We start from the raw sequence: 25357 nt of genomic DNA on the forward strand, positions 1-25357 counted from the left end.
GGAATGCTGGTGCACTACAAGTGAATACAAAATCAAGTTTTTATTAGTATAAAAAATACCTTATTAAAAAAAAACAGAAAAGAAACGCCCCATCCCAACATTTTGTTTTAATACTTTATCTTCCCAACAGTGTGCGGAAAGGCTTCCCCTGCTCCACAGCAAGGCAAGGCAGCCCCAAGGGCATCACCCAAGATCAGTAAACTGTATGACACAAGGAGGTTCAGTCTTCAAAAGCCCAGCTTCCAAAGGCCCTAAAACAGATAATTTTCCCCCAAATCCCATTATTTTTGAAGCCAGCCCTGAGGAAACAAGAGATGAGTTTTTGCCACCCTGACACCTGGGGGACATTCTCATTTAGCCTGCTTTTGTACACTCCCCTGAGCCCTCAAACTCCTTCAAAGCTCAGAAAAGACCACCATAAAGAGAGACATTTGGAGTTAACTGCTCATAACAGCCTTGCCTGGCCTGCAGCAGTGCACTGGAGGCAGCAGCTCTGGTACCACAGACTCACCTAAGAGACATTTCTGAAAAATGAACCGTTCTGTACTTCGTCTTTGGACCAGAAAATGAAGTCACAGAAGCACCAAAAGGCATGGGTCAAGTTGAATCTCACCATGTTGGGATTATCAGCGTTACCAGCATCAAACCACACCAGGGCAAACAGAGGTGTTTGGGCTGTTGCTTCCCCATCAATGAATAATTTTCCAGAGTTACCTCCACTGGGAACTGCCCCAAACAAGGGTAATGCTCTCAGAGGGGTTATCTTATAAAGTACAAAAACAAAACAATACCATAGACCCAGGTATGACATATCTAACCCCACTACAGCTATTTTAATAACATTGGCCCAAAGTTTCTCTTCTACCACAGACCTCACTGACATCAACAGCTACAAAGCTACTGGCCCTCAATCTACAGTTCTGGCCTGGCTGTGACAGATCTCCTCCCATGTCCTGCACACACCTCACCCCAGGCTGATGCAGAGAGGCTGAACAGGCAGCTGCCATGTCACACCATGTCCCACTGCACTCCTCCAGCACCACCAAAGAGATCCAGGGCCCCACAGCACAGGGTATGGAATCTCTTTGGACAGGAGAAGGGACACTGAGGCACTGTGGTGACACAGGTCTGGTAAGACAACTGTGGTCCTTGATTTGATGAAACCCCAGAGCTTTTTCGGTCCTAAGCTTCACCTTGCACGCCCTTTCCAGGGAACCTGATATGCCTGACAGAAATTTTACACTCAATGAGAACCAATTATGGTCAGTTTTGGACATGAAGGTTCAAAACACCTCCAGGTGAGAGTTAAGAATTAACAGAGAAAGAAAAGAGGAGGAAATCTGAGCAGCTGCTTCATCATGATTGATGGTGAATCCCAAGTAGTGAGAATGAAGAAGTATAAAAGCTACATCTTAAAAAACTATACATAGTTTATAGTTTCCTGTAAACCACATGATTTAAATTTCTATGTGAGCTCACACTGGAAACACAGGAGAGATCAGACAGAACAGTCTGGAAGGGACTGAGAGGAGCACTGGAGGGCAGGAGCTCTCCCACAGCCCAGCAATGACTGCCCACAGGGAATGCTGCAGCACCAAGGACCCAGCTCAGAGCCCTGGAACCAGGGAGCCTCCCCCTCCTCTGGTCAGAACTCATCCCGTAGCCTTGGTGGGTGGTCCATGCCAAAAAACGAGGAGGGTTTCCCATGGATGTCACGTTCTCTCTTCACAAAGGCAGTGAAGGAAGAGACACAGTTCCCGATGAAGTGGTCGGACTGGCCAAGGATGTACAGATCAATCTGAGGCACTTCTGGCTGCAAGCTGACAACCTTGAGCTGCAGAGAAACGAGGAGAGCAGATTAATCCAGTCAGCTATTATCAAAATCCAATGTCTTGGCATAATGTTAGAAATGGAATACACAACAGAAAGAGAGTGAGTTTTGTCTTTCTCTGCCCTACAACTCATTTATGATTAGATCAATGTCAGAGCATTTCTGAAAATCACTTAGGTTTATTTAATTTAAACCCTTTTCATGGAAATATTTACTACCATGCCAGACAATGCTCTTCAATCTCCCAGAAAAAAAAAATAATTTTACAGGATAATTTTTATTGCTATGAGCCAAATTCATTTTGAGATGCCAATATTTGGCTGTGAATAACCTATTCCACAACTGCCTGTCTGCTATCCATGACAGCCTTGGGCCAGAAGCCAAGGAAGGTTTTTATCCACGCACTCCTCCCAGAAGAGGTTTCTGGAAGACTCACCTTTTCCTGGAAGAACTGCTGTATTTCCGTTGTGTAGGGCTCAGAATCAGTAGCAATATAAACAGATTTAGCTTCAATCTTTGCCACCCAGAGCTTGAGAGCCCGTTTGATCTCTCGGAGGTCTGGCAGGCACATGTCCATGGTGAGAGGCACCGCAGCACTGCGGTCATAGCCCACGCACTGCGGTGAAGCCATGAAGTGTGGCCCAGCTGTCCCATCCTTTAACATGTTGCAGGCATTTTTCTATTGGAAGGGGAAAAGAGAATCACAGAATCATCAAAGCTGAAGATCTCTGAGATTATCAAGTCCAAACTTTGAACAGATACCCCATGCCCAGTGAACCTTATCAGAAAGTGCCACGTCTACTTGTGTTCTGGACACTTCCATGAATGGCAATTCCACCATGGCCCTGGGCCAGTGCTCAATCACTCTTTCAGTGAAAAATTTTCCTCTGATATTCAACCTGAACCTCTCCTGGGGCAACCTGAGGCTATTTCCCTTTGTCCTGGGACAAGAGGCTGAACCCCACCTCATCACAACCTTTTTTTTGTTTTCCAAGTACCACATTCAAATGAGAAAACACCACCACGTTTCCCCACCTCTGCCTGTCTGAAAGAATCCCAGCACCACTGCTAACACACAGGGAGCTCCTGGATGCCAGCAGGGACCAGGTGGCTGTGCCAGCACAGCTCCTTTTTGAGCAGCTTTACCCACACCCCGTTGTGCCGTACCCAGTCGGAGCCGATCCTCAGGTGAATTCCCACATAGGGCCGGAGCAGCAGGGACTGGATGTAGGCTTCTCCCTTCTCCACCATTGCATCCGACCACTCCATGTACTTCTGCAGGGGCCGGTGCTCCTCCAGGACAGGAAACTGGGCTGGAGCCCCAGGTAAGGCGAGAACAGGGTGCTCAGAGGCTGGAAACCTACAGAAAACCAAACCCAGCAGGCTGAAACGTGACCTAACCTGCATGAAGTCTGCTGTGAAGGTTAGAGTAGAAACCAGGAATGCCCCAAAATATGCAGCATTTATTGCTCCAAATTGAGATAATTTTATCTGGTTTGCCATCTGAACTGAAGAAATCTCAGGGGCTGTATTTTACCTCAGACCTTTTATCTGACAGACACTAAGAGAAGAACCTCAAACATGCATCGAGGAGCTACCAGGCAATGAGATGTTACATTTTCACCCCAGACTAGACCAGTTCTGTCACCCAAGCTTACTGGTAACCACTAAAGTCACTCATGGCTCTGAAAACACAAGGTAAGCAGCCAAATACATTCATAATCCCCAAATGAGAACCAAATTATTTTTGATGATTAATTGCATATTTAATAAATATTTGATAAAATATTCCTGGCTCAGAAGTCAATCAGCCTAGCAGAGTTCATACCTAACATAATGCCCACGTGAAGTGCTCAGCAAATATTTAATGGAAAAAGCATTAATATTTTTAACTATATTACTAACTAACCACTTCAATCTCTCTCCCAAAATGTAAAGTCACAATACACAGTCACAGCCTGCCAGCACTCTTGCATCTTCTTGCTACCTTTGGATCCAATGGTCCTTGTATGCAGGACTGAAGGAAATTCCCTTGAAGAGCTCAGACTTATCAAAATCCACTTGGAACTGATCCCAGAAGGGACCAAATGGATTTCCATCCTGCAAATAAAAGATCAGTGTTCATTTAGTGCACACATAGAGCCTGAAAGGTGGATCTAGCAAGATCTTGAGGTGTAAAGCAGGAGCCTGTTCCAGGATGGAAGCAGCTGGAATAGCCTGTTTGACACACCAGCCCCCCAGGAAGGAGACAGTGAATTTATATATTTATATATTTAGCTTCAGTCTTTGCCACCCGGAGTATACAGGGAAGTTCACTGAGAAGGTTGCAAAGGTTGTCTTAAAGAACAAGGACACCACAGCTTTCAAACTTGCAGTTAAAGAGAGGTTGCTTTACACCAGCTGGAAAAGAGCAGGAGATAAACTACAGTCACAGTTAAATCTGAGGTGATAAAATCTGCTTGCACAGACCGGATCCCTGATCCCCAAGCACTTGTAGACAAAGAAAACTGATGATGGCACAGCATGCCACTCCTCAAGTGGTGAAAGCAATGCCACACAGACCGATTTGCGGCGGGTAACCCCGCAAATTTGCGAATCAATAGCGACCTGAATGAGTCAGTCGTAGCCTTTGGAATAAAGCCGTGCCCGCGGGGCTGAGGAGGAGCTCACCTTCATGGGGCACGTGCTTTTGTCCGCGCTTCTCTGGGCAGCAGCTTCGAAGCAATACGCCACCCTGCTGCCGGGCGGCCAGTGCCGGGGCGCCAGCTGCTCCATGAACCGCTCCAGGCTGATCACGCGGTGGTACCGCCGCAGCGGCTCCAGCCTGAAGTGCTCCGAGTAGGGGACGTGCAGCTGTGGGGGAGCAGAGCCGTGAGCCGGGGCTCCCCTCACCCGGGGCCCGCAGCTCATCCCCGGAGAGCTCCCAGCCCTGCCCGCCGCCCCCTCCCGCGCCCGCCGGGGCTCACGTTGGTGTAGGGCGGGCGGTGGTGCCGGTACTCGATCCAGGGCGGCACGGCCAGGGTCCGGTTGAGGGCGCGGGCGAAGGCCAGGGCTCCCAGGAAGTGCTCGGCTTGGTTACCGAAGCGGCCTGCGGGAGACGGGGCTCAGCCAGGCGGGGACCGCGCCGGGGACGGACCGGGCACGGAGCAGGGGATGCAGTGGGGCACGGAGCGGGGAATGCAGCGGGGCAAAGACCGGGGGATGCAGCGGCAGATGCAGCGGGGCACGGGACGGGGGATGCAGCAGGGCACGGAACGCGGACCGCGCTGGGGGATGAACCGGGGTCTGCAGCCCTGGAGTCAGCAGCGGGAACCGCATCGGGGGATGCAACCGGGAGATGCATAGGGGGTCTGCACCGGGAAAGCCTCACCCATGCAGGGACAGTAGAGCAGGTACCCGGACTCGTCCCAGGCGGGTGCCGCGCCGCCTCCCGCCGCCATCACCGGGAGGAGCAGGAGGAGGACGAGGAGCACCGGGGCCGGCGGCACCGCCATGGCGGCTCGTCGGCGGCCAGAGCCCGGCGCCACCATCCCAGCATGCCCCGCGGCGCGCCGCTCTGGTGGCCACCACCGAGCCGTGACGTCACTCCCACAAGGCCCCGCGCAATGGCGCCGCCGGGGCCGGGAGCGGAGCCGCGCTTGGCGGGGCCCGGGGGAACGGGGTGAGCGCGGGGGGGCGAGAGAGGGGGGCGGCACCGCAGCGAGGGGCGGTGGCACGGCCGTACCCTCCCCTCGGTGGCGGGGTCCCCTCAGGGGACAGGGGGGCGTGTGAGGAGGAGGAGGATGCGGGGCGGAGGGGGGGGCGTAGGCCGGGCCCGCCTCCCTCCTCTCAGGGCTGCGGGGCGGGGGAGGGATGTGTGATCCCGCTCCACCGGGGCTGCATTATCCACGGAGCGCTCCCGGGGGTGGGGGTCTCCCGGTTGGCTTCCGAGGCAAACGGCGGAGGTGCCGAGGGAGGAGCGAGTTGCCCCTCGCGGCCACCCCCCGGCACCTCCGCCGTTGGCAAGGCGGTTGCAACAGCACCTCTGAATGCCCTAAAATTCCAATGTGATCGTTTATGCACCTTACTGTTAAAAACATCAAAATTCAAACTCTTGTCTTCTTCCAGGTAGCTTTGAAACTGGCCCAGATGGCCAGGCTTTTTCGGAGGGAAAGGAGCAGTTCCCTGGTGAAAGTGGTGGAGACTCTTGGGACACCTGCACAGCTCTGGAGCAAGAGGTAGAGAACACTCATCTTTTCTGGGACATATTTCATAGAGAGGTGAAGTAGTCATGCTTTTAGCACCCAGTAAGACAGATTGCTCTGAACCACAGGCCTCCTGCACCCTGAGGGGTCAGAGCAGCTGTCACATCACGCTGGTTTGTCCCAAAGTGGCACCTCAGCAGTTCTGGTCCTTTATTGTTCTGTTCTGACCACGTAGATTTAGCCTGCACAAAACCAAGTTTTATTTTTAACAGGCATTCCCAAAGCTCACAATGATATATTTTCTTGGAGTCATCCTGTTTCCCAGTGTTTTCCTCCCTGAGGGAACCATCCATGCTATTTGGGGTGATGGCGCAGTCACAGTAAATGTCATTTCAGCTCTTCATAACGTTCCTTGAACACTTTCTTGGGGGTTGGTTTGTTCCCTCGCAGTTGCACATCCTGCCCACAACTCACACTGGTGTTGATGTGCAGCAGGAAGTTCCTCCTCTGAAGCAATCATGGAGTGAGGGTTTGATGCTATTTTAAGTAGGGTTTCTCAGGCAGCCAAATTGAGTGAAAGAGGTTGGTTTTATTTCAGCTGACCGTTTACCAGTCAAGCTGGCAGTAGAACCCTGTAAAAACCAACACACAACTCAAGAACAACCTGCTAGGAGAGATTTATGTAGAACCTCATCAATGTGAAAGCCAGAAGAGCTTACAGGAGGTGTATTTTTTTGAACAGGAAACAGTTTGAGCTTCCATTATTAATGGATGAGAGTGTCAAAGAAAAGAAAAAAGAGTTAAAAATTGCTCATTACAGTAGAAAACTTGCTGATCCAGAGAGGCAGAATCTGCCTCACAATCGAAAAGTGAAAATACAATGAGTAATCCCACCCTGAAGAGGAGCGGCATCCGTTGCCTTCCAGAAAAAGGTGTGATGTTGATGATAATTGAGAGTTTTCTTCCTCACCCCCATTCAGCCACATGTAGGGGGTTCAGATTGATTTGCTCTGGAGATTGTTTTGCCCATTGCACCAGGTTGGTAGCAGAAAGGATGGGAAAAGAAAATACAAGAGAACTCTGAGAATCTCTGAGAGGTAATTCCATGTAGGCAGAGACCAAGAGCAAGTGAGAATATAAAATAATGGGATGAGAAGTGATCTGCAAGACACACAGGGAAAGGTATTTAGAGCTTCAAATGGACACCTTTTATGATATTTCAGGAGAAAATACATCCAACATGTAACACTGGCCCTTAATAGTAGCAAAAAATGCAATTCAGAAAAAGTTTAACATAATTTTATTCAGGTAACAGGTTAAGGGGGAAGAGACAGAAAAATATTATTGATTGGAGGTCCCCATGACTGGGAACACACATCTTCACATGTTCACTGTGTACATGGGTGAAGGTTGCAGTGAATTAACACCAGCCTTCTGTGATTTCAGATGAAGAAGTTTTGCTATTAAAGCAGTTTGGTCACAGGGGGCTCCAACGGAAAACTGCACTGGGACAACAGCACAGCGAGACGCCCATAGGCTCGAGTTCTGCTTGACATGGCCATGTTCTACTAGACCTGCCATGACGGCATTTTTCCCCAGTGTTCCCAACTGGATTCAAGATGCAAAGCAGGAGGAGGAAGAGACAGGCTGGAAATTAGTCCCCAGACCAAGAGGTGAAGAAACCGAAAGTCAGGGAAAATGCCAGTGTGAACTATCGGAGCCCTCCTTCCCTCACGTGGACAAGCTGAGAACTCACACACTTTCCCATTCAGAGCAGAGGCCCTACAACTGCCCCCAGCTGCACTGTGGCAAGGCCTTTGCCTCCAAGTACAAGCTCTACAGGTCAGTATCTGCAAGTACCTCTGCCCAGCAGTGCCAGGAGAGAGGGGAAACCCCCTCCCTCGTGTGTCTTTGCTTGAATTTCTGAGAAGCTGGAGGAGGGGAAATGCCCTTTTACCTTGAAAAGCAGTTGAGTCCCAGACATTACCATACTTGGCATCTTTTTAGGTGCCTTCCAGAGAACTTCAGCTAATGCTGTATCCTGAGCTCAAGCTGTTTCATGTTTCACTGAGGAGGAAATAGAAACAGAAAGTTCAGTTCACAGATTAAAAAACAAAATGAAAAGCAAGAATAGCGTTTGCATTCATAAATCCTGCTTCTAACCACAGGGATAATTCCATGGCAGCTGTTGCTCCAGTATGGAAAAGTAGAGTTCCCATTTTTGTAGTGAAGTACAACACAAAATAGTTAAACAGTGATGGCTGAGAACTTGAAACCAAGTGAACCACAGTGGGGGAGAGTGTGAGATGCCAAGGTGAAGTCAGACCACAGTGGCTGTCAGCAGACTTGGGCACAGCCTGACCCTCCTGATGAAGTGAAGTTTTCTCCCCTAGTGTCACAAACTAGGAAGGTTTTCTTTGGCAGCCTCAGCAGAGAGCAGGAGCTGAGGAGAGACAGCTGCTGGGACAGACTGTAGGTTTTGCCTGAAGCATTGTTCTCCTGTGCTCCTTGTTTAATGGAGGTAAAATGCCATCTGGGATTTTTGTGGCATAAAGTGTAGGACACAAGGAAAATTTTGGAAAACTAGCTTGTGTTCCCTCAGGGGCTAGATGTTTGTCTGACCTTCGCTGCGTTTCTCCCCTAAGGCATATGGCCACGCACTCTGCTCAGAAGCCCCACCAGTGCATGTACTGCGAGAAGATGTTCCACAGGAAGGATCACCTTCGGAACCACCTGCAGACCCACGATCCCAACAAGGAGGCCCTGCACTGTCCCGAGTGCGGCAAGAACTACAACACCAAACTGGGCTTCAGGCGACACCTGGCCATGCACGCGGCTGCCAGCGGTGACCTCAGCTGCAAGGTGTGCCTCCAGACCTTTGAGAGCACCCAGGTCCTGCTGGAGCACCTCAAAGCCCATTCCAGGCGGGCTTCTGGTGGGGCGAAGGAGAAGAAGCATCCGTGTGACCACTGCGATCGGCGCTTCTACACCCGCAAGGACGTGCGCAGGCACCTGGTGGTGCACACGGGGCGGAAGGACTTCCTGTGCCAGTACTGTGCTCAGAGGTTTGGGAGGAAAGACCACCTGACCAGGCACATGAAGAAAAGCCACTCCCAGGAACTGCTGAAGATTAAGACGGAGCCAGTGGACATGTTGGGTCTGCTCAGCTGCAGCTCCTCTGTGGCAGTGAAGGAAGAGCTGAGTCCTGTCCTGTGTATGGCATCCAGAGACATGATGGGTGGTAAGAGCTTCCCTGGCATGCTGCCCGTGGGCATGTACAGCACACATCTCCAAACCATGCCAAGCTCAGGGATGCCCCATTCTTTGGTTCCTAATTCTCTTCCAATGGGAATGAGCTATCCTCTGGAGTCTTCTTCTCCCATCTCCTCCCCACCGCAACCTCCTCCAAAGTATCAGCTTGGATCTACCTCATATTTGCCTGAGAAACTACCCAAAGTAGAGGTGGACAGCTTTTTGTCAGACTTCCCTGGCAGTCTGTCTCTCTCATCTGGTGATCCTCAGTCCTCTTCGCCTCAGCCACCTGCCCTGGATGAGGCTTTGCTTTCCAAGAGCCCTGCTAACCTCTCAGAGGCTCTCTGTGCTGCTAACATGGACTTTTCTCATCTTCTTGGCTTCCTTCCCCTAAACCTTCCTCCTTGCAATCCACCTGTCTCGTCGGGGGGATTGGTCATGGGCTACTCGCAGGGGGAGGCGCAGCCACTGCTCACCACTTTGCAACATCAACCTCAAGAGTCTCCCGGAGCCGGGGCCTCGCTGAACTTTGGGCCCCTTCATTCGTTGCCCCCCGTCTTCACCTCCAGCTTGAGCACAACCACACTGCCACGGTTCCACCAGGCATTCCAATAAGCTGGAAATAGCACTGGAGAACAGATCTTTCAGTCACCCATTTGTGGAGAGCCTTAAAAACGCACAACTCTTCCTTCCTTGGGGGTGTGAAAGCTCTGGCAGAGCTGGGTCAGACAGGAGGTTTCTGATCTTGGAGGGAGCACTTGTAGACTGGAACCCATGCAAGTCCCAGTCCTGTACAGCAGAAAGATTTCAGCTGATAGACTGGATATATTTTATCTAATTTTTAATCTGTGAATCAGGAGCCACGCTTAGCACTGACCTTCCCTGAGAATGCTGGAGCTGTATTCCTCTCTGGGAAGGGACTGTCCCTCAGAAGGAGTTGAGACTCTTTCATCCTGGGCTAAACTTTTGAAGAGTCCAGCTTCCATTTCATGTTACCACACACTGCAATTCTGGCAAACCAGCCAACACCTCCACATGGAGAAGAAGTCATGATACCACTCTGTATGAAGCCAATGGGGAAGAGGCTGTCCTTCCCTGCTACCTCTCATCCCATCACCCAACACAGCTTACTCCACATCAGTGTTAAGCAACAAGCCCGTTTACATAGTGAATTCAACGCTGCCTCTTTGGAGCTGTTAGGATAAACTCATTATGGTGAACATTGTTTACACAACACAAATCTGTTTCTGCCATTGCAAAAATAGGAGGCACCAGAATACACTGGGTTCATGTCTGGTGTAGCTAGAACACTGTTTACACAATGAAGTCAGGTTGCACTGATTTCTCTTCACTTATCATGTTCTTCCCCCATGGGGAAATACACTGCTTTTGGACCACTTCAGCCTCTGCCCCTGTAGGCAGCAGCTTCCTGCCTTTTCTCGCTGGCTGTCCCAAGTGAAGGGGATGGAGCAGCTCTCACAGCTTAGCTTGGTGTGTGGTGTATGGACAGAGCCCTTTGAAATATCTCCCCCAGGCAAACAGATCTGGAAACCAAAGCACGTGAGAGAGCTGGGTGAGGAGCTCGGGACATCGAGCACTGCCATACCAGGCGTGGCTGAGAACAGGCTGCAGGCCCTGCTCCATAGCTTCCCTTGGGATGAGGAACAGAGTATGAGTTTCTGGGGTTTGGGGTTTTTTTAACTACTCATTGAGGTCAGCACCCTTTTTGGCCTATCCAGGAAGGAGTCTCAAAGGTATATTTTAACCTCAATGGTGATAACATGCAAGAATCAGGGAAAAATTGATCCCAGCTTCATGTACACACTGTCAGTGTATTTGAAGCACTTCTCCCAACACCAGTAGTTCTAACAAATGCTGAGGTTTGGGACCTGCAGTCAGCTTTTCACTTTGGATTTGGTTCCACTGGCCTTTTTTGTTTTCTCCTGCTCTAGCATTGCCTCCTGAAGTTAAAGTCCTGCTTCCCTTGCTCCCTGCCCTACCTCTTCAACTCTTCCATGGGCTGTCTACCTACCAGGGCAGAAGGGTTATACTGGGAAGAGGCAGCCAGCTGCTGGTGTCATTTAGCACCTGCATTGTCTCCTGCTCCTGTTTTCCTGGGCACTTATACTGCAGATGGGGACATATGGAGGTCACTCTGCATGGTGCATGTTTGTGACTATGGACAGGCAGATCTTCATACCTCAGCATGGAGGAACCATTGTAGGCCAGTATAAACCAGGAAATCTGTCAATATTGTTCTCCATAAATCTAGGAAATGCAAAATCTACCTCTACTCTGTTATCTCAGCTCCTTGGGTGAAGCCAGATGCTGTCCTCCCTTGTGTCCCCAGAGCACATCCACCTCAGTTGATGCAGATTCCTTCCTGCTGAGCCATGATCCCACTGTGTGACATCAGCTGTGCCTCTTTTGGTCACAGGCTTGTCCCCCTTCCATTTTACTCCAGAATTTTATTTTTAATTTAGCTTAGTAATTCTTCCCAGAATGACTCTTTAGCAATCCATTGATTCTCCAGAACATAGAGCGGTTGTTTTAGGTTAGCCAGCAATGCTGCAAATAAGACTTTTGTATCAAAATGTAATATAAGATTTATTTACCTCAGCAATATCCTGTGGCAATGATCTCCCCGAGTTGAATGCAGTACTTTTTCCTTTTCTCCACTGGAAAATGTTGCCTTTCCAAGTCCAACGAGTGCCTTCTTGTTCTCTAACCTAGCAAAGGTAAACAGGGCATTGCAGCCAGTCTGTTTACCAGCATTGAATACCTCAGGCCTGTCTTCTATTGCTTTGCTCTTTGCAAATTAAAGAGTTTCACACTGTTATCAATTATATGCAAGCCTTATCCCTGTCTTCAGTTGAGAGGATTATTATTTTTTGAGAAATAAATGGTCAAAACTGATCACTCACTGCCAGTGAGGATTATCAGATTTATGCAATGCCATCACACACCTTCTCCCACTGCAGAACATTCAGCTTTTTTGCTTCCTGCCTGCATTGTACTCTGAACAGATGTCATCACTGGAATTCCTTTAGCAGTGGTAGCTAAACTTAGAGCCAGGCATCTTTTTCCTACCAGTAGTCTGTCAAAGAATAAATGGAATTCATTTTGCTATGATTTGCATGTGTGATTTGCTTTCTACAGCTACTTTAACAAGCAGAACTGCAGTAACTTTTGTCAATGCGAGGAAAATCAAACCCAGCAAGGGCAGCATGGTCAGAGACAGCATTGGAGCTGATTCCAGGTGTTTGCACAGGAAAATGGATTCAAAGTTCCTCTACCACAACAGCTTGTAATCTGAAGGTATTTTACCAGTCAGTCTAAAACTAACGAGAATAATTCAGTTTAAAATAGTAAGTGTGCAATTCACAGAACAAATTGCAGTGAACAACTTTTACCTGTTTATAAGAAAATACTTGGAGCATCCAAGGTTAGAGCACTTGGGAATCCCAGTCCACTAGGCAACTCAGGGGAAGTCATCTTAGCCAAGCTCCTGCTGATGCAGCTGGAGGTGAGGGACACAGGAAACTGGAATGCTGAGAGGGGGATTGCTGCAGCACAGCCTGCAATTTGTTCTGTGGTGTATGTGCAGGGCTTTGTGGCAGGCACTGTGCTGGTTATGTGATACAAAAACAATCGTCCCAGAAAGAGTTTGGGTTTTGTTTTGGACCACGAGTTTGGAGCTGCAGGTCCAGGACATGGCTGTGTGTCAGGCAGGCAGAACCCAGGAAACCATTCCACTGTGATCCCTCAGTTCCTGGCACACCTGTACCATGAAGATTGTACCAGAGCTCAAGGGCAGCGAGTACAGCACATAATTGTTCAGGAGGGTTTAATTACATAAAGGGCTGGCTTGGGTGGGGTCCAAAGCAGTAGGAACAGTGCAGTCAACTAAGATATAAACCCACAGACCTCCAGTTAATGAAAGGACAGGACATGAATTTGCCAGCCCTTATAAATCAGACTCTGGATTCTCAGAAAGCCAAGGACCAATGTCCCCTAGAAATAAGAACTAACAAAGAGCCAAGCCACTGCCTGGCAGCAGAGGGTTAACTCTTGCCCATCCTTCCAGGCTCAGATCTCCAGAACCCTGTGAAAGGCTGAAAGTCTTTTTTCCCCCTGGGATTACACCTCACTCAAAATCCATTTGTAGGAAGAAACAACATGTTATCTTGCATTTGCTTCCACTGAATTTCACATGACAGAATACTCACGCACCATGTTGTGACAGACCCTGTTCTCTGTCTCACAACATTGCTGCTCTTTAGCCTCAGTGTTGAAAAATGGTGTCACCTCAACTGGAATCCTTTTCTCACCTCTGGTAGATTGATGATTTCAGTACTTTTGTTGAGCTCAGCTCTTTGTTCTTTAATTCCTTCCTTGCTGACAGGTGAACAGCAGCTGCTGAGAAGATTTCCTGCAGTTCACTGAAAAAATCCCCTTTTCCTTTCTCTGCCATTGCACCACCTTTGCTCTCTGGACAGAACAACCCCAGAGAGGCATTTTCTGCTGCCTGCAATTAAAATTTCCACAAATAAATCTTCAAAGATGTGTTTCCCATCACCTTACCTTCTTGCTTATCCTCTAATCCCAGTTAGTCAGGCTGACTGAATTCTCCCTCAGGTGCCTATTTTTAGTTAATTGCCTTCCCAAGCCCTGGAGGTATTCTGCCACTGAACAGTGAAGTGGATGAATAGCTTGAACAGAACCATTTCAGGTTTCCATCCTCATCCAAAATTTGTGTCTTTTCCATAACTTACTTCTTGAATTTTTCCCAGTTCCTAGAGATGAGAGCTGCCACCTGAAGCTCTGAATTCCATCCTGGCTGACCCCTATGCAGTAGGAGAAGGTGGTTTGGTTTAGTCTGGTCTGCTGGATCTGGGAGGCCCAGATTCTTTTCACCCCAATCCCCAGCTCTGGCACCTCTCACCCTTTCCATGCCTGTTTACCATAACATGCCACAGCCATACTGAGCCTCTCCTGGAAAACAGCTGGAAGCTGCAGGGAGATGCCATCACCACTGATCCAGCTGCCTTGCAGTACCACTCTTCCCATTCCCCACCACCTCTCAGGTTCTGTTGTCCCTGCTGCACAATCCATGCACACTCAGACTCACACTCTCCTCTGGCTATTCCCAGTGATGGACTTGCTTCCTTCTAGTGAATAACTGGGATCCCCCTAGGAATCCTACACATTTCAGCTATTCTTGTGGCTGCAGGTAAAGAGTTTTCTCCTGGGGTACAGTCTGCAATCTCTACCTGGAGCCAGCTCTACATCTTCCCACAGGCCACACACCACTACTCACACTAGCATGCAAACAGGTCGAGCAAAACCAGAAGTGATGCCCAGAAACGAGAGCAGAAAACAGATCACATTCTGCTTCTCACACACCCACAGCAGGAGATGAGCTTGGCTTTCCTGTTCAAAGTGTATTTTATTTCCATGTGCAAAGGTGGGCTGCAGGAGGAGCCTGAAGCACCTTCCTCACTCTGTGCTTGTGGTTGAAGCCAGGTCTGTGTGGTCCTTTCCACCAGTGCCTAAATACCAGCCTGAAAATAGAGTATTCATGACACAGAGGGAGCTTCTCTGGATCATATCACACTGACAAGGGAAGTTAAAAGCATTGCAAAAGATAACCAGGGAATTTGGAATTATTTTTTTTATTACTATAAATAGGTCAGCTCTTCAGCTGGGGGAAGAATCCTCAACATTGAAGTGTCTTGTTACAAACCAACCATCCCTCGCTTTTGTGTCTTTGTTTTGAACTACTGTGCAAGGGGATAACCAGCTCTAGCATGGAATGCACTGAGTGGACTGGGGACAGTTCCAGGGCCTGCAGGACAGGGACAGCCTCCAACACCTGGGACAGGCCAGGCTGGCTGAGTGTCCAGGTGAACAGGGCTGTAGGCAGGTTCCTGGCCTTCTCCCTCTGTGGTCAGTATCTTGCAAGAAGGTAACATGAGCTTGGCTCACAGCCCTCAGAACCCACTTCAGGGTGCCATGCCAGGGTGCAGAAGCCTGCAGCACATCCCAGAACTTCTGCTAGAAGCCTTTCTGAAGTTTGAGATCTCCTCACCCTTCTGAGTGCCTCAGCCTTGATACTGTGTGGAGCTTTCCCACTTCAGTGATTCCTGATACCTAGGAGCAATTTTTAGAAAGACTGTCGAGTAACATTTGAACCAGCGTTTTCCTTGAATGAGGATATTAAAGAACACAGAGCTGCCAGCTGATGTACTCTTGATACCTGGGGTGGCTACAAGGACAAAGAAGAACCTGTGGAACCCCTGGGAGCAGCCAAGCTCCAAAACTGCTGCTGGAAGAAAAGCTACTGAGTGGCCTTTGCAGCCACAAGTCATATCAAGAACCCTCTGCCAGCACAAGCTCTGCCATCTCCCACAGGAGCCTAGACACATCCCACTGGAAGGCGAAGGGTTTGGGATCAGGCATGGGAGGGGATGGGAAAGCCACAGTGTCCCTCCCTTCACACTGTCCCTTCTTGTGCTGGTTCTGGACAGGCCCCGTGCCTGACCTCCCTCCCTGCAGCTACAGCTGCCAAAGCCAGAAACTTCCCATTGTTACAGCTAAACAGGTTTTTGAAAAACAAACTTTCTAGCACTTTTACACAGAGTGAATAACCTCTTTTAAAGGAGTGTTTTGGGGGCTGTAAACAAGGTTTTTAAATTGTAATTAACTGCCATTAGGAAATATATGATTCATCACTAAAATTAGCTCCTGCAAAATGAAGTTCAAATTGAAAGCATCTTTTATAATGAAGTTGTTTATTAAAAGCATTGGGATCTACCCCAGGTGTCTTCTTGGAGGGGAGTTCGGGTTTTGGTTGAATTAAGACAGGATGGAATCATAAGACAGGTCAAAGACACAGTTCCCTACATGAAGCCACAGAGGTTTTTAAATTTCTGCCAAGCAAAGAATTAGACCGACAAGAAAAAAAACTCAGCACCCCACTGGGGAGGCAGCCACAGCAGACACCATTATCCCCTGTTAAGGAGAATAATGTTTGTTAGACAAAGTTCTGGTCTCTTGGTTTCACTAAAATTTCCAGCCCGTGTGGCAGCATTTCAGACAAGTTCAGCCCATTCCCCCTCCCAAAAACCCCAACATGCTCTGCTCTCCACAGGCAGGAGAACCAGGACCAAGCCTCAATTTAAGCTACAACTGACTGCAGGCACCAGCAGCATTTGAAGAAGCAGGGCAAAGCACACAGGGCCTTCTTGGGATTCTCCTTCAGAACATGGATTAAAAGCTGACAGCCACGATCTGTGTTAGGTGCTTGTCTAAGAATGATCTAGTTTTCAGTTCTAATTCAGCCACCATTAAACATGACCTTTCCTCAGCAGCTTTCCCCTGGCACTGGGGACTGTGACAACATAAATACACCCATCTGCCAAAAATGAGAAATAAGTTTAGCATGGATTGTCGTGGTGGTGGAGCTGAAGCTTCCTTTGCCTTTTTAAAGGGAGAAGGGATTACTCTGATGATTTCTGAGTTTTGATTCTAGTATTTGTCAGCTCTGATCTCACTCACAGACACTCAGCAGCCCCCAACAATGGACTCTGTAACCTGGGGGAATCACATCCATTGCTCTGCTGAGCAAACCATCTCAGGAAAAGAGAATTCACTTTGCCTCCCTCAGCCAGCACTCCAGCAGAAGCTCATTGATCTCCTGCCACACACACTTCCCCAGCAGAAACACACAAGCTCGGGGAAGCCAATGGAGCTGGAAGCCAACACTGAGGGCCCAGCTTCTGCAGGAGCAGCACTCCTCAAACTCCCCTCTGCTGCTCTAAAGCCCTGCCCAGCACTGCCATCCAACAGTTCTGCCGCTCTGCCCATCAGTGCCACATGTCAAACAACGTGTCCCACACTAGACACGACTTGCTCAAGTGATCTTACCCAGCAGCACAGCAGCAGCAGATCCAAATGCCTCAACTGGTGGCATGATCACAACATAAGGCAGCGTTCAGGGCATGCCACACTGGGAGAAATTTAGTTTACCAGGAGAAAAATATTACAATGAAAGCCAGAGTATTCCAAGCTCTGCTTCTGGCTGAAGCCATACATCACAGACCATAGGGGTGTTGAAAAGCCAAGTGTTACAAAAAGAAATTCTCCAGAAGTGGCTTAGGAGAGCCCAAGAGAGCAGGATGACAGGACAATGGCAGATTTATTTACAATAGGACACAAAGAATACATACATTAATTAAAAATTACAAAGAATACAGAGAAAACACTTCAGGGAAGGGAGAGAAATCAATGCTGGCTGAGCCTCTCCACTGGGGCAGGGGCAGAAGGAAAAAAAAAAAAAATCAACAAAAATCTCAGAGAGGGACCTCAAATCAGAACTGACACAGGATTCCACAGCACAGTTGGTTCACACATCCCCTCCTCCTTTTTTCCATCCATGATTCCTGGCTGATTAGACTTTGGCATGATGGGCAGGGCCAGTGGGAAGGGACACAGGCCCTTGCATGGACCTGGTGGAAACTTCTGGCAATTGGAGTTTAAAAAGGCCCCAAAGCCCTCCCTGGGAGCAAGGAGGGCTTTGGGCAGTTTTGGGTTGGAATGATGCGACCTGTGGCAGCTGTTCATTGGAAGACCTTACTCCAAGAAGAAAATTTTCATAGATCTCACGAAAAAAAACCTCTCCTCTGTAGTTCTGGCTGAATCCAGTGAGTGTGGGGATGGAGGGAGCCTTCACTGCAACGTGGAACCTTTTTACTGATAAACATCACTGAAGTGACCAAAAAAAAAAAAAAAAAAACAAACCACAACCCAACTTTAACCTCTTTTGAAAAGAGATTCCCATTGTCTGATTCAGGCATCAAACCATGGGAAAAGAAGAGCCCATGTCAGCTATCCAGGAGAGCTGGGACTGTTTTTCGTGGAGAAGAACAAAATACAGCTATGGGGTGTACACTTTTCCTGTTCCCTGGAGGTAGAGAATTTCAGAGGAGGAGCAGAGAGCAGCAAGGGCAGTCAGAGCATAGGGCCAGCAAGAGAGCCCCACTCCCAGCCATGGGACAGCTCATGGGGCCACCTGCCTGTGCCAGCCCCTTCAGCATGGTCTGCGCTGCCTTTGGGCAGCTCGGGCCCAACACTGCCTCAGATCACTTGGCACTAACACCACGGCACCACAGCCATCCCCTGCAGGCTCTTCAGGATCCCAGTGGCATTCCCAGGAAGGAGCCTGCCCTGATTCCTCACTCATCCAGAGCAGAGCTATTGACAGAACAAACTCTGGTAGTTACCTCACACATCCTTCCAGTCCTGTATTCCAGCACAACCACGTCACTTCCACCAGGACCTTTTGTCCTGCCTTTTGCAGGAGAGGCAATCCCACCCTCCCACAGAGGCCTGTGCTGTCCGAGGCTGGAGGGAGGGAGGAGCGATGCCGAAGGTTGCTCAAGCTCTCTCAGGGTGAAATTGCACTTCCCAGGCTCTGAATGGCACCTCCAGCAAATTGTAAACAAGCCGAAGCCGGGACTTCGGGATCGGAGTGCGCCGGACTCCCGCTGGGTGAGCCTTGAGGCTCCGCTTATTCTGCCATAGTCAAGCTCCCTCTTCCGTGCAGACTCGAAGGCAGGAGAAAAACCCAGTCTGATACTTGTCTGAAGAGTCTCCCTGAATCCTAGTGCACCCCAGGGGCTGGAAGAAAATGTTTTCACAAGTGTTTCCACTGCTGTCTCAAATCCATTCATCATCAACATAAAAAAAAGGATGGATTAGCAAAAAGGGGGTTTACTTATACAGAGGGATATTTCTCTGCTAAAAAACTCCCTCAAATATGGAACAGGATAATAAAGTTAAAATGTAAGGTATCTACAGACCCCTTTTCCCCGCAGAAGTAGCCCAGAATCCATGTACACTGTGCCAAAGTTACATTCCAAATCGAGGAGTTAATTATTTCTCTTGTGACTCTCCCACTGGATTTTTGTTTCCTTAAAAAGAGCTGGGAGAAGATGTCCCTGTCCCTCCTGGGAGGACACATGTTCAGAGGTGTCTGATTCCTGCTGGGAGATTCCAGCTTCAGTCGATTTTCACGGCGGCGTAGATCTTCCTCACAAACATGTAGGCTGCGTAGAAGCCAATGGTGCCCGTCAGGAGCCAGAAGGACAGGACCATGAGGGCAGTGTAGCCAAAGTACAGTAAGGAGGGAATGAACTCAACAATATCCAGCTGAAACAGAAGAGGACAAGAAAAGTCGGCGAAATAATGCACACAGATGATAAACCAACCAGTGCCCTCTGCAAGGAGAGCTCTGGCAAAGGGAGGAATACTTTAATTTTTGTCCAGCTGAAGGGAGATCTCCTTTGAGGTGGGGTCAGGGAATGCTGCTCTGCGCAAGTCCTGGGACACCTACACCCTCCTCTCCTGTCTGGAAGGGCTGTGAGCACTGCCTTGGGCCGGCATGGGCAGACTGGGACTCAGCAGGCCCACCATTTCCTTTCCCAAATCCCACAGTCACCCCCAAAAACACGGCACTTCCACCCAGGAGGAATACCTTGTTCACAAAGTAGAAGACAGCATAGATCAGCACATAGAAGGCAGATCCTCCAGACACCAGGAAGGTCCTCCACCACCAGCGGTAATCCTGACAGGATAAAGAGTCTCATTATCCCCCTGACTTTCTTCTCCCCAGGCACTGCCTCAGGGAACTGTGACCATTCCTGGACAGGGAGAACACCACCCATCTTCCTTCAAAGGAAATCCACAATTTGGGACCGGGGAACTTTCTCTGTCACAAATGTGTTTCCAAACCAAGAGATGTGATGCTGACAGTCAGGCTCAAAGCACCTGCTGCCCCAGGACATGGCTCACCTTTGGTCCTGCATTTTGTTTTGTGTGTGGATGGAATGGAACAGTTTGGGAGCAGCTCAAAACACCCTGTGCCCAGCAAAATTCCTGGTATGAAACCACAGTTCCCAGCCTAACCACAGTTCCCAGACAACCAAGGAGCTTTAATTCCCTTTAGAGTGAAGAGACAGTGGAGACAATCACACCTGTGAAACTGGACCACACGAATCTTTGCTGAGCAGCAGCAGTAATGTGATCTGTGCTTTTCCAGAAGCAAGTACCCTCTGCTATCCAAATTACAAACATGGAAATCTCACCTCAGCACAGAGCTGGAAATACACCATGACAATGCTGATCTGGGAGCAGGATACCACCAGAATTATAAACACCAGGAAGAGGAAGCCAAAAAGGTAATAGAACTGGTTCTCCCAGATTGCCTGAAATAAACACACAGCAGGAATTGATTTCCATGTTACTGTGATCAATCACTGAACACAGGACTAACTTCTGGCAGCCAGCCAGGGGAAAATGAGGAGCCCCCTCAGCCTCACCTAGATTAAACCACAGATCTAATGCATTTCACAATGTCACTTTGCAGGATCCAGGTTGCAAAAAGGTGCACAAGGACAACTCTGAGATAGCTTGTTCATTCCCCTGCATCTCCCAAGCAATGGAACAGCAAATTCTTCCCCATCCATACAAGGTGAAAAATGGGTAGCAGCAGAACAGTGACTGTCTCAAGACCAGGACCCCTCCTTGATGTAATGTTACAGTAAATTTTGTCTTTACCACAAAACCACCAGAAGAGTCCCAGAGCTCTCCCTGGAAACTACTGAATGCCCTGGAAGAAACCAGCTCCCCCTTTAGAGAACACAGGAAGCCCCTCCTTTCAAAAGCTTTGGCATGAAAAGAATCCCATTGAGGAGGAAAGTGGGTTAAATGCTTACACTGAAAATGAAGAACAGTTCAATGAACATGGCTCCAAAAGGCAGAATACCAGCCATGAGGATCCTACAGAGCAGAAACAAAAACCATAAGCAGCACAATATAACTGTCTGGACATTGAAAATTCCTTCTAAGCTCACACAACACTCCAAGCAAAGGCTCTACATTTCCAGATTACTAAATTTCACGGGCAATGGCACAGCTGCTCCCACTGTTGAGCACGTACCATGGCTACAAGTACCCCCCACACCACATCCAAACTATTGATGTGGTCTCGAGGAACCCAATCTGCCATCTGTCCATGTCCAGAGAGCAGCAGGTGACACTCAGCAACCCAAGGGGACCAAGGGGACGGGGCTTAACTCACCGTATTTCCCAGACAGTCATCACTCACCCCACAAATTTGTTCATATACCACCTCTGCTCCGGGATCTGCCTGGGAATCTGATTTGTCCGTACAGGATTGTCATAGGGCTGCTTGCGAAATCCAAAGTAGTAACCCAGGTAGACCAAGGGCAAGGAGATCCCAAACCACATGCAGAGCAAGGCCACCATGGTAGGGAAAGGCACCTGGAATCACACCAAGAGCCACAGAAGTGAGGCTGACAGCTCTCCTGCCCTGGGGACTGATGTCATTGGCTAAGCCAACCCTCCAGCTACTCACTTGGAAAAGTCTGGGAAGACAAGTGGGTCCCTGTCAGCCCAGTGACCCTCTCCCACCCAGCAGGCCCCAGGCTGAGGGTGGCACCTACCGCACCAGAGGAGTGTTTCCCCCAGATGAAGCAGTTGAGGACAAAGCAGATGCCAAAGACAACGCCCGGGTACAGCGTCGCTGTCTGCAAGAGGAACCACAGCATAAGAGAAGGCACCTGATTCATCAGCCAGATCTTCCTATGGAATGAGTCCATCCCTGAGACAAGGCACACGTGGAGAAGTGTCCTTTTTGTTACAGGACAAGGACACAGAGCTGGGCTGTGGGGAGGATCTTGGACAATCCTCTTTGCTCTAGTACGTGCTCTGGTGGTGCCCTTTCTGTACAGCTACAAGGACTCAACCCACAGCAAATGTGCACCTCAGCCAGATTGTGTCCAGCTACCACAAATGTGTGGAGCTTATCCACAGATTTTGCCATCAGCAAACCTGGATAAACAGCACAGAACATCCAAGACTCACACAAAAGGCTCCCTTCTTCCATCGATGGCCTTTCAGAGTCCGGTATAAGCGGCCAGCAAAGAATCCACCAAAAACCCTGGACAGAAACAGCCAAGTCAATGAAAATGAGCTGCTGTTGCTGGGGGGAGGCAGGACAGCCCAGGGGGAAGCCGTGGAGGCACCTACCCCATGAACATGAAGAGGAAGCAGGCAGTTGTCATCAGTGCGCCCCGGCTCGAAGGCGACAGCATCCCCAGCATAGCAACAACTGCAGAGGGAAACAGGACAAGGAATAGCAGCTCTGAGGGACATGTGCTGCAACAGCTCAAGGACAGGGGCCTGTCCCATCTGCAGCCCACAGCTGCCTGCTATCCCTGCACAGCTTGATTTTCTTCACATCATAACATATCCACAGCCTCCAGCACCGGCCAGAGAGGAAGGCACAGCTTTGATCTCAGCTACAGACCATGCTTCAGCCTCAGCTTCCCCAGGGATGGGAGCAGGTGCAGCTCAGCAGGCAAGGCACACCTGTGCAAAAGTCCCCCAGCCCACTATCAGCCAGGGCTCACAGCTTGGCAAAGGAAATAAAATCACACAAAGCTGCCTTCAGCTGGGCAATGTCACCCAGCAGTTCTGCAGTGCCGAGCCCAGGCTGATGGCAACAGGAAGCAGCTTCATGGGCCTCACTCCAGCTAAGGTGAGCACAGGGTGAAGTCAAACACCCTTGAGCATCATTCGTGTTACAGCCACCCTGTGGAACATGTGCCACTTACAGATGACAATCAGGATCATACAGAAGAGCTGAATTCCAGAACCCAGGAGAGAGCTGAGGATCATAGGGTACTGTGGAGGCCTGAAGACATCTCCATGCACAAGTTTCCAACCAGATTCCTCCATTGTATCTTCCTATAGCAACAACAGAAAAAGGAGGCTATTTAGATGTGATACACTAGTGGAAATTAAGGTCCTACCACAGCCAGCCTAAGAGGTTAACTTTCCTGAATCCAGTTTTTCTACTGAATTTTACCACTCTAGCCAAGAAACTTCTTTCCTCTTGGGCTAAAAACAGCTGAGACCTGAATTGTCAGTGCCAGGACACACATTTACAGAGCTTTTACAGTCACATTTGCAGTCACTCAGGTCTGAAGACATCCTAACTAATATGTGATTGTTCAGGCAGCAAAAGGTGTGTGACAGCACGACACAACTGCCTATCCCATGGCCAGGCTCAAAGGAAAACAGGGGCAAGGGAAAGAGACAATACAGCCAAGTCTGCACACTGGATCCCTCCTGGCCTGTGCTTCCCTCCCTCTAATCCCAGCCCAAGGAACAAACACATACAATGTCATCTTCTTTATTGTAGTTGGCAATGTCCTTCCGCAGAGTCCGGATGATGATCATGCTGAGAATCCCTGAAAACAAGCACAGAGTTCAGCTCAGATGCTCCCACATGGCTGTGCTGCCCTCGTGCTGTGCAACTACATGGCTCCCACCAACACTCTGTTCTGGCTGAGAGAGGAGGTCTTGAGTCATCAGCAAAGACAGAAACAAAACCTCAAGGAGCAGGGAAGGCAGTATTCCAGCAGAAATGGGGCATTGTGGCTTTCTTGTGGGTTTTTTTACTCCCTCAATGACTCCAGTATGAGAAAGGCTGGTAATTGCCTGACCCCACAGGACACTGAACTGAGAGGCTTTAAATTGGTTTCCTGCCCCTTTTGACCAGGTTCAGATGTGGCCACATGCTCCTTGAGCCACCTGCAGCTAAGGCTTAAAGAAAATTCCCTGCAGATAATGGTAAAGCCTTCCTCTCCCCACACATCCACTCACCTGAAAGGAAAAAGACGACCACAACTGAGTTAATGATAGAAAACCAGTGGATCTGCACATCACTCATGGTCAGGTACGTGTCCCAGCGGGAAGCCCACTTAATGTCACTTTCCTGAAAGAACAGGAGAGTTCTTCTCACACCAGCACATTCCCAATGTCTCCCACAACCCTAGTGACAGACACTTGGAGCATCACTGCCAGCCAGCTCCCCAGTACTGCCTCACCTCCCAATGCACAGAGTAGGTGAAGAGCAACTGGTTCTCTTTAGTAGGATCTATTTCCTGAGGGGCAGAGCCCGTGGCTTCGGGCAGGGTGCACATGCTCTTCTCATCAGCCTTCAAGTCTGTAGGGGAAAGCAGAGCACACAGTGAGCCCTTTCCTCATGCACCACCTCTCCCACTGAGCATCACCCTGAGGGCATTGGGTTGCAGTAATTCCAGGTGGGGAAGCACTCGCTCCTTGCTCACCTGCTCTGCAGTTTGCAAAACTATTCTCCTGACCAGCAGTGGAGCACCATTAACAAGCTTTCAGGAAAGCTATGCACAGGGCTCTCCTTAACTGGAAGGATAAAAGCCAGAGGTTCTGAAGCCAAGGATCTGGACCATGAAAAAATCCTCTATTCCACATGATATGGTGAGAAACAAGACCTCTCCAGCAGTGCCAGAGGGGAGCTGCGTGGGGCGATCCACACCATGAGCAACTGCCCTTCTAGACACCCCTTTTCCACTGGGCTCACTGAGGTAGGAGTGCTTTCCCCTAAGCAGTTTTTTTAAATTTCAGTCCCCCAGAAACAGTTCCAAACATCCTGTGTGTCCCTGAAACAGCACAGAGTGTCCCAGTCAGGGAGATCTGTGCCACCGCAAGAGCTAGAATGCCAGACATGCCTCATACCAGATGACACAGTGCAAAAAAATCCAACCCCAAAACCTCAAATTCAGATCTTTTTACAGGAATTGATTTTCCATGGACTGCAGTTCATGGATATGTCTCTATTGTTGGTACTTCCTTAATAACAAAGTGGTTTATTATTCTTGTAATTTAGACTCATTTCTGTGTCCTGTGAAGCAACAATTGGCACCCCGATACATCACTGGCATCTGCCTTTTGTCCATACAGGAGATTCTTCCCCCTTGCTCTCCTCCTCAAGGGTCTCTTACCTTCCAGTTTAATGCTTTGGGGAATCACCTCAAAGCGCACCACCCTGTAGGTGTGCTCCTGGCTCTCTTCCACATCCTCTCTGTGGTAGTAAAGGATGAAGGAGAGGTGGTTGTGCAGGTAGAACTGAAACATAAAATAAAAGATCAGCACCCTATGGGAGGAAGAGCCAAAGCTGAGA

General features: G+C 49.2%; 3 protein-coding genes across 5 annotated transcripts in view; 1 reads left to right on the forward strand and 2 right to left on the reverse strand.

Annotated features, from left to right (window-relative positions):
• Positions 1 to 21: 21 nt before the first annotated feature.
• On the reverse strand, positions 22 to 5383 carry POFUT1 (protein O-fucosyltransferase 1). Its single transcript, XM_059862680.1, has 7 exons — positions 5202 to 5383; positions 4798 to 4919; positions 4502 to 4684; positions 3819 to 3931; positions 2999 to 3191; positions 2268 to 2510; positions 22 to 1834 (listed from the first exon to the last, which is right to left on the reverse strand). The coding sequence occupies exons 1-7, from the start codon at positions 5359 to 5361 to the stop codon at positions 1646 to 1648; spliced, it is 1203 nt and encodes a 400-aa protein (XP_059718663.1). The 5' UTR covers positions 5362 to 5383; the 3' UTR covers positions 22 to 1645.
• On the forward strand, positions 5381 to 18068 carry PLAGL2 (PLAG1 like zinc finger 2). Of its 3 annotated transcripts, none has more exons than XM_059862678.1 (5): positions 5381 to 5492; positions 5939 to 6048; positions 7462 to 7857; positions 8661 to 9256; positions 12427 to 18068. In XM_059862678.1, the coding sequence occupies exons 3-5, from the start codon at positions 7595 to 7597 to the stop codon at positions 12576 to 12578; spliced, it is 1011 nt and encodes a 336-aa protein (XP_059718661.1). In that variant the 5' UTR covers positions 5381 to 5492; positions 5939 to 6048; positions 7462 to 7594; the 3' UTR covers positions 12579 to 18068. The 3 variants fall into 3 exon arrangements, with proteins under 3 accessions (XP_059718661.1, XP_059718662.1, XP_059718660.1); XM_059862679.1 differs by having other exon boundaries at positions 14959 to 18068; XM_059862677.1 differs by lacking the exon at positions 12427 to 18068 and having other exon boundaries at positions 8661 to 12399.
• Positions 16045 to 25357, reverse strand: part of TM9SF4 (transmembrane 9 superfamily member 4) — a 17147-nt gene continuing 7834 nt past the window's right edge. The window contains exons 6-18 of the mRNA XM_059862676.1: positions 25179 to 25302; positions 24246 to 24364; positions 24022 to 24133; positions 23536 to 23606; positions 22968 to 23100; positions 22381 to 22462; positions 22216 to 22291; positions 21795 to 21878; positions 21437 to 21612; positions 21045 to 21108; positions 20415 to 20534; positions 19805 to 19894; positions 16045 to 19479 (exon numbers count right to left, since the gene is read on the reverse strand). Of these exons, the coding sequence (XP_059718659.1) occupies positions 19330 to 19479; positions 19805 to 19894; positions 20415 to 20534; positions 21045 to 21108; positions 21437 to 21612; positions 21795 to 21878; positions 22216 to 22291; positions 22381 to 22462; positions 22968 to 23100; positions 23536 to 23606; positions 24022 to 24133; positions 24246 to 24364; positions 25179 to 25302 (1401 nt within the window). The 3' untranslated portion in view covers positions 16045 to 19329. The remainder of the gene's footprint in view (positions 19480 to 19804; positions 19895 to 20414; positions 20535 to 21044; positions 21109 to 21436; positions 21613 to 21794; positions 21879 to 22215; positions 22292 to 22380; positions 22463 to 22967; positions 23101 to 23535; positions 23607 to 24021; positions 24134 to 24245; positions 24365 to 25178; positions 25303 to 25357) is intronic.

This window comes from Haemorhous mexicanus, chromosome 18 (assembly GCF_027477595.1).
Source record: "Haemorhous mexicanus isolate bHaeMex1 chromosome 18, bHaeMex1.pri, whole genome shotgun sequence".
NCBI lineage: Eukaryota > Metazoa > Chordata > Aves > Passeriformes > Fringillidae > Haemorhous > Haemorhous mexicanus.